The following is an 8,316-nucleotide window of genomic DNA, read 5'->3' on the forward strand; positions in this document are numbered from 1 at the left end:
AGATTAGAGTTGATTTCTCATATTTCAGCTATTGATTTCTTTTTTATATTTTATTGCTTTGTGAAACATGTTATATTTGTGAAGTTCGGAGTTCTTGATGATATTGATTTGTTATTGATATAAAGCACAACTAATGCTTGATTGTGATGTAAGATTTCATAAGTTTTTTATCTTACATTGACCAAACTTGCTTTGCAATTCAGTATGAAATTTTAGATAAATTATAAACTAAAATTATTTTATCTTCCAGTCATCGTCTCGTTGAATGAGTAAATGATTGAGTAAAAATGAATGTAAAAAATACTCAACTTTGATTCATGAATGGTGAAACGTGAAACTTAGGTATTTGATAAATTGTTTTTTAAAATTTCTCTTTTGAAATTCCAAGTATTTCTGACTAGGTCTTTGCCGCATTCTTTTTCTTAGTTTGTTTACCTTATTTTCAAGACTCTTTACAGTTTGTATTTGTAATTAGATTACTCAAATCTTTACATATAATCTATTTTTATGCAATCATAAAAAGTCCAAAAAGAATTTACATAACATTTTTCAAAGTTAAGTTAATACTCTTTTTATTCCTGTGGAATACGATCCTAGATTTACTCTTGGTATAATTTGACACTTCTACGTTTGGAAGCACATATTTGAGATCGAGTCAAGTTTTTGACATTGTTGCTAGAGACAATTGGCATTTTAAGAAGTATTATTTTTGCTAAAAAAGTCGAAGTGTTAACGCTATGAACCTTTTCAGAGTTTGGGTGACATTTATTTTATTTTATTTTTCCTGTTTGTCTTTTATTTTATTTTTTTTGCTCTGGTTTGTAAGACTGGTTGGACTAGAGATCAAAATTCTCCACCCCTCATATCCCATGGTAGACAGTTCCACCATGGCATAGGCAAAACTAGCTGCATTTGTGTCGTTCATTCTTAAACACACCATTCAAGCACTTTCCTCCAACCATAATGTTTTATGAGATTCTAAAACTCAAATTGAAGGACCCCTCTGCCACAGCAAAAACTACAACCGATTTAAGATCCACATTTCCTCTCAAACCTCATTAATATGTGCCAAAAATATTAAATTTGTGTAAAGAAAAGCAGCTTCACCATTTGGCATATGGCAATTATTTCAGTTGCAACATGAGATGCAACACGTTGCAGGTCTCAAATGTTTGGCTAAATGAAAAAAAGTACAAGATGCAGCAACTATAGTTTAATCGATGAGAAAAATACAATCAAAATTTCCATTTTCCGTAATCTATTCCTCAAGTTAATAGATTATCTGAGCTGCACAACATCAGTAAACCAATTGAACGGGAGAAATATAGGCAATCAAATATCTAAATCCATGCTCCAAGCTTTCACTTGCTCTCTATATCGTACTGATCCGTTCTGAGTATGTCTATTAGGGAAAACAATAAAACATACATAATACAAAAAATATAAGGTCCTTGTCAACAGTAAGAGAGGTTCCAAGAACACATAGAATAACAAATTCTTGAATTAACACCGCAATAAAACAAAGTTGTAGTCCACATAATTCAGAGCAACTTATTTGCCAACTTGAGTCCGGATGATATAAGAAAGCCAGTCCAATAAAAGAATAAGAATTGCAAGGAGGAATATGATCTTTTAAAGATTGAGTAAAAATGAAGGGGTGAGAAGAACATCGTAGCCAAATCCAAATTACTTCCACCAAAGGCAAGAATGAAGAAAGACTGGTCGAAAGCCAATTAAAATGCAACCAAAAGCCAATAATGCATAACCATCCCAACAATTGTAAATGGTCAGTAGTTATGTCACAGGGATGAATATAGTACTGCATGGTATTTTTTAACAAAGTTGTCAATTTTGCAGTCTAGTTTATATCGGAACCAACTCTTGTCCACATATTTGCCAGAGGTTCAAGAAATGCCATTACTTCTGGACAGTTCCAAAATAAATGACCCGGTTATTGGTGAAATTGTCTTCTCAAACTCCAAAAGATGAAAAGCAAATCATCCCAGTTAAATGTGTTTCAATTATCATGAATGATGAGAAAATACATTAGACTGCAATAACATACAGACAGCAGTTCAGATGCGAAACTCATGGTTTTTTTTCCTTTTTTGGTTATGAGAGCAGAGGATAATCATGCAGATGACATCCCCATGACTTCAGCAGGCAAATATGTTTTACATGCTTTCACCAAAGCATCCTACCCATACTGATAATGCTCCTGATATCTTTGTGAAACCAAAAGCCTTTTTACAAGGACCTACCAACTCTTAAACATCAAAACTCCCCAAAGGATCACATTATTGCCACATTATAGGAGATGGACATGCTGAAAATCTTTAGTCTTTAGAAAGAGAAATTACTCTTTCAATGTCAACATGAACCGTCATAGTGACAGCCACTATGAATTGCTAGAGCCTAGACAAATTAAGAAGGAATACAAATTCTTCCAAGCCATGCATTTTTGACGGTACAAATGCCATTACGCCATGCTTCATAAGCTATTAAAAAAAGCCATACGTTTTTATTTTATTTTTTATCTACCATATAGTGTCCAATATTTTTTATGGGTATTTTTTTATAGCTATCGTATAGTGTCCAATAAAAACATGAAGATATGATCTATTATATGCTTTTATACTAAGAACTCTATTCCCTAATCACCAAAGCGACACATTTATAACTATAGAAACTAGGAAATTTCTAAATATATGTACATATTGGGAAGTGCTTCAAATACGAAGAAATTAATTCCACTTGTTCAATTACCCAACTACTTGTATTCAATAATATTCTTTCACGTGCAAACATGCAGGGATACAATCTCCAGAACTGGGACAGTTGCCTTCCTCAAACACAGAAGGAGAAAGATCACCCAGCTTTATGAGGAAAGATATATCTATTTAATTCAATAAATAAAAAGTAGTAGAAACTATCAATGCGAAGTGCCAACCTGCTCTGGTCATAAACGAAGTCCAGGAGGAACCATCAGGAAATTTAATTCATTTTACCACAACAATATTCACTTCATGAGACATAATAGTTATAGTCATTGTATCACGAATCTAACACAGCTTGAAGAGTGGTTTTAGTGAAGCAGTACAACAAAAACAAAATTTCTATCAAAATAAAGAGTTTCTCAATTTCCATATGGCATACAACACACAAGGTGAAAAGTTAATTAATCCATTCGCAATGTAATTAATTGGTAAAAGCAACCCAGGATCAGATAGCATAGTAACACAAAAAATACATGCAAATTGAAAAGGATACACCAAATACATGCCATGAGCAAATGCCCCGGCCAGCACAAGCGTAAACAAACGGTCCCTTAAAACCGGGTTCTTCCTCAGAGAGAGTCGGACTGAAAATCAAAATTCCCACAAACCGTATTGTAACTATTATCGATTTGAAAAGGCTGAAATTGCACAAATGAATAGATGAAAAAAAAAAAAAAAAGGAGAGACTTACTGAGAGGAAGGGCAGGGGCATAGATAAGTGGAAGCAAAAACTTAATTGGGGGTCCTTTTCGTTGCCTTTTTATCGCGGCTTCCCTTTGATAAATTCATGCACACAAATTGCCAGAATAGTTAAAAGATTGATGGGTTTTACAGATCAATCTTCAAAAGAAAAAAATGGACGTGGGCGTTTGATTTGTTGTTAAGGAACTTACTGGCGAGAAGGATCGGACGGCGAGGCCATGACGGTGATGAAATTGAAGAAGGGTCGGCCTTCTATTGCCCGTGCAGTACGACTGCGAAAAAAATATATCAAAGTTGGTGTGCGATGCTGCGAAGTGCGACCCGCTTGGCGCTTGGGCACACTATAAATTTCTATGTTTTTATTTTTTAAAAAACGATAAACACACGACTTTTCGTAACCTACTGAATTATAAGTTGTATAAATCGTTGCTTATTTTTATTTAACAGAGTAAAATTTTCTCAAAAAAAAAAAAAACAGAGTAAAATTTATTATTAACAATTAATTTTTTTAGATAAATATTGTATATGTATTTATTTTTGTTAAAAAATTACGTGACACTTACTCTATAAATATGTTCCCAGAGCGCTCCACTTTGCCTCCTGAGCAAATGTTTTTTAAATATTAAAAAATTTATAAAAAACACTTTCAAAGTGAGGTAATTTGGGAGATAAATTAGCATTGAAAATAAAAAAAAGACTATACTTTTGTCGTTAGATTGCTTTTAAATATTGAAATGAGTTAAATTGAATTATAAATAGTAATATTTTATAAATTTTATTAAAATAGATTTAATTTTTTTAATTGAAATATATAAAATATCTTAAGATGGATTTAATTTTTAATAAAAATTAAAATAAAAATTAATTTAAAATAAGTTGGGTTGAAATTAATAACCACGTTTAGAGTGATCTGTGGGGGGTTCGAGGCAAACTAGCGTTTAAAAAGAAAACGGAATGAAGAGCAAAAGCGCACACAATAATCGGACGGTCAAAGAGTTTCTAGAACAGAGCAGAAAGAAAGTAATCAAATCCAATGGTTAAACGAGTTGCGTAAAATTAAAGCCCCACAGAAAGTGAGAAAACCTATAAGGCCCTCCCACCCTCCCCTTCCCTCCCCTCTCCTCCCATAATTTCCTCAAAACTTGTAGCCGTCTCCTCTGTCACTTCGCTGTTCTCTAAAGTTTTGGATTCCCTCTTAGCTCCGACGTAAATCAAATGGTACGTCTCTCTCTCTCGGAGTTTGGCAGCTGATCGTTGAGTTTGATGCCCATTTCCCGTGGTTAGGGTCTAGGGTTTTAGCTCATCGATCTCTTTCCTTCTCTCTTTTTTCCAATTAAGTTTTTACTTTTCTAATTTTCTTTTGTAGGCTCTACCGAATCAACAGACTGTTGACTACCCTAGTTTCAAGCTCGTCATCGTCGGTGATGGAGGCACTGGTATATATATATATTCTTTTACTTTTTATTGAAAATTATGAATTTTTATGTTTTTTTTTGTAGCAATTTGTGAAGGTAGGACTGGAGTTTACTCGTACGTGGTCTTATCATTTAAACTGATTCTACCACTGATAAGAAATTCTGATTAGGCTATGGTGGTTTCGATTGATAATTCTACTCTTTGTACTATATAATATAGGCTCTATTTGGGCTTTGCCTACTTCATTCGTATCAATAAAATTTTCATTTTACTTGTACAAAAAATAATATAGGCTCTATTTCTTTCGAAAGAGAGTTGTTTCTGGACATATTTTCTGTAAACTGGTACACTATTTCACAAATGAATTAGTTGTTGAAAAAGGTGACCACATGCTCTCGGTGAAACTAGAGAAATATGCCAATGGCAACAAGTCTTTCATGTTTTTTGGTGATTTCTCCTGTCGTTTTGATACTGTTAAAGAGTCATTACATTTTGAAATGAAATGAAATAAATAATCAATGTGCATGTCGTTATTTATGAATTGGTGTGCAGCTCATGCCATGTAAGTATATTTGTACATATGTATATTGATCTCAAGCCCTGTGGTATTGATTAAGCTGAATGTTTTTTAACCGGACAGGGAAAACAACTTTTGTGAAGAGACATTTGACCGGGGAGTTCGAGAAGAAATATGAACGTATGTCTTGAATGGTGCCTTGCTTTTAGTTAATTTTAATCAGAGTACTCAAAATATGAAGATATCATGGAGCTTGATATGTCTGAATTTTTTATTTGGACATTTTAACTTCTAAGATCACTGTTGTAATAATGTGTTTTAAGTAACAAGTTGGTTTTTTGGCAAATAGCTACTATTGGCGTGGAGGTTCACCCATTGGACTTCTTCACTAATTGCGGGAAGATCCGGTTTTACTGCTGGGACACTGCTGGCCAAGAGAAATTTGGTGGTCTTAGAGATGGATACTAGTGAGTAAATCTTTTTGGATTCATGATATTGTTTTTGCCTTTGTTTTCATATTTGAATTATTGTTCCTATTCTTTATGTTGCATTCAGTTAGCCAGATATAAATTCTGATTACCTTGTTATTTTCCCGTTATAGCAAAGTATAATGTCTGACCTTCCGGAGCTTCTCTGGTATCAGAAGAATCAGTAGAATAGCTAATAGCATGAAAACAGGATTCTTGATAGCTTAGCTCCAACAATTCGCTGCAGATTCCAGTGAAGTATGAAGGAAAATAGGGTTTGGGATTTCTTGTTCGTCATGCAAGCTGAAACATGACAAATCAATTTTGATTTGTGGATCTAGATGGATATCCATAAATTTGATAATGCTGTGGTAGGATAGACAAGATTCAAAGGAGAATTAACCTGTAGAAAGAACATTGTTGAACTCCTCTACTATTGGGAGAGAGGGAGAGGAGCAGAAAACCAGTGGAGGTTATTTTGTTTGTTAGTTATGGTTTGATATATGATGTTTAATACTTGTGTTAAGGATTTCTTCTCATTTGTCAAAAAGTTTAAATTTCATTTCTCCAATATCGATGTAAGTAGTTGCTTTACAATGTTGATATGACTGGTTGGTTATGTTGATTTCTCTGATGGCTCCCTTGTGCTGCCAGGTTGGTCTCACATTACATTTTCTATTTATTTTTTGCAGCATTCATGGGCAATGTGCAATAATTATGTTTGATGTTACAGCCCGGTTGACATACAAGAATGTTCCTACATGGCACCGTGACCTCTGCCGGTGAGTTAAAAAATGCTCCATTTAAATGAGATTTTTGTTTTTTTATCTTCTCATTTCGTGATGTATTTACATGGCTTCTGCATTTCATTCATAGGGTTTGTGAGAATATACCAATTGTTCTTTGTGGAAACAAAGTTGATGTGAAGAACAGGCAAGTTAAGGCAAAGCAGGTTACATTCCACAGGAAGAAGAATCTGCAGTACTATGAGATATCTGCAAAGAGCAATTACAATTTTGAGAAGCCTTTCCTATATCTTGCCAGAAAGCTTGCTGGGTAATGAAATATCATAGTTTTATAATTTTATTTTTAGTTTGCAAGGTTTTGATTGAAACTTGAGATTGACGACTTCTTTTGTAATTTAGGGACTCTACTCTCCACTTTGTGGAGTCTCCTGCTCTTGCTCCTCCAGAAGTACAAATTGACTTGGCGGCACAGAAACAGTATAGATTTCCCCTTTGCCTTCTATTGATTTGGCGTAGAATATTTTTTTACTTTTGTGGGACCATTATCCTTTCTACAAGAATATGTTAAAAGCTACTCCTAACAGAAAGCAATTGGGGTCACTAGAATGTTCTCCACGTGCATGTTCTCGTTGATACTTTTACTTCACTTGGTTATTTTCAATTGAACAGTCTTCTGAAATTCTTTTTTAACAAATTCTTTTTTAACACAACTTGATTAAAGCAAATGCTCCTTCTTCAGAAGCTAATTGATTCTGGTATTTTAAAGTATTTGAGTTGTGAAGGTCCTGGGGCAGTCTTAAGTTTGTACTGAGGTTTTTGTGTAAAATCATTTAATCACTTTTTATCTACGCAAATAGTTAGTAGTTTGCCCCTTCTCTTCTCAACTCACGGTTAGTTGTGCTGTTTCCTACAGGCATGAAGATGAGCTTGCTGCTGCAGCCAGTCAGCCTCTTCCTGATGACGATGATGATACATTCGAGTGAAGCTGGAAATCTTGGAGAGGGCTTTGAATCCATCCTTTATTTTTGTCTCTCTTATATCTGCCGTTATATGTGCCCTATCTATCCCCCTTCCCCTTCGAATTTTTCAGCAATATATATGGCAGGGTTTAGAATTCATGGAGACCTTATGTTAGTTAGGTTTTTCCTTGAGCTATTGTTATATCGTTGTTGGTTGTGCTGGTTTTAGTTTGTTATTATTGGAATCTCATGTGGGTGTTTTGAGAGTTACCGAACTAAATAGCAGTTTATGAATCTAAATTCATTAACCGTCTCGCTACATATCGAATATATCACCCGATGCCTTGCTGTATGCCTACTACCAAACCAGTTAGAATATTATATCATTTTTCCATGAGTGAACCTCTTTTTTAGGGAGGGCGAAGGACTTATGAAGCGACTTTATTTTGGCCCAACTTGGAGATTGAAATCCTGTGTGTCTTTCTTGATGATGAAGATAAACTAGCAGGACTCGAGCTTTGATGGAGTTTACTTTCAAATTGAGAGGAAGTTTCAACCTATTTAAGGAATTGCCATGAGTGTATTTTGACTATGTGAGGAAGAAGAACATGTATTTTTACGAGTTAAAATGAAAACTTGTCATTCTTATAGATGGATTGAGGGAAATCCAGTTTAAAGGAAAATTCTGCCCGTCCAAACTTTAATTGGCAATTTACCTAAGAAAAAAGGCAG

The 8,316-nt window shown here is 34.3% G+C and overlaps 2 protein-coding genes across 2 annotated transcripts; one reads left to right on the forward strand and one right to left on the reverse strand.

Moving 5' to 3' along the window:
* Positions 1–1,082: 1,082 nt before the first annotated feature.
* LOC122305096 lies at positions 1,083–3,829 on the reverse strand. The gene is made up of 4 exons (XM_043117405.1): positions 3,671–3,829; positions 3,469–3,551; positions 3,271–3,361; positions 1,083–1,392 (listed from the first exon to the last, which is right to left on the reverse strand). Exons 1-4 carry the CDS (start codon positions 3,697–3,699, stop codon positions 1,362–1,364), a joined length of 234 nt encoding a protein of 77 aa, XP_042973339.1. The 5' UTR covers positions 3,700–3,829; the 3' UTR covers positions 1,083–1,361.
* Positions 3,830–4,538: 709 nt separating this feature from the next.
* On the forward strand, positions 4,539–7,892 carry LOC122305097 (GTP-binding nuclear protein Ran-3-like). The gene is made up of 8 exons (XM_043117406.1): positions 4,539–4,697; positions 4,846–4,915; positions 5,536–5,592; positions 5,762–5,879; positions 6,572–6,661; positions 6,756–6,935; positions 7,025–7,102; positions 7,539–7,892. Exons 1-8 carry the CDS (start codon positions 4,695–4,697, stop codon positions 7,606–7,608), a joined length of 666 nt encoding a protein of 221 aa, XP_042973340.1. The 5' UTR covers positions 4,539–4,694; the 3' UTR covers positions 7,609–7,892.
* Positions 7,893–8,316: the final 424 nt, after the last annotated feature.

The sequence above is a fragment of the Carya illinoinensis genome, chromosome 3 (genome assembly GCF_018687715.1).
Source record: "Carya illinoinensis cultivar Pawnee chromosome 3, C.illinoinensisPawnee_v1, whole genome shotgun sequence".
In the NCBI taxonomy this organism is placed as follows: Eukaryota; Viridiplantae; Streptophyta; class Magnoliopsida; order Fagales; family Juglandaceae; genus Carya; species Carya illinoinensis.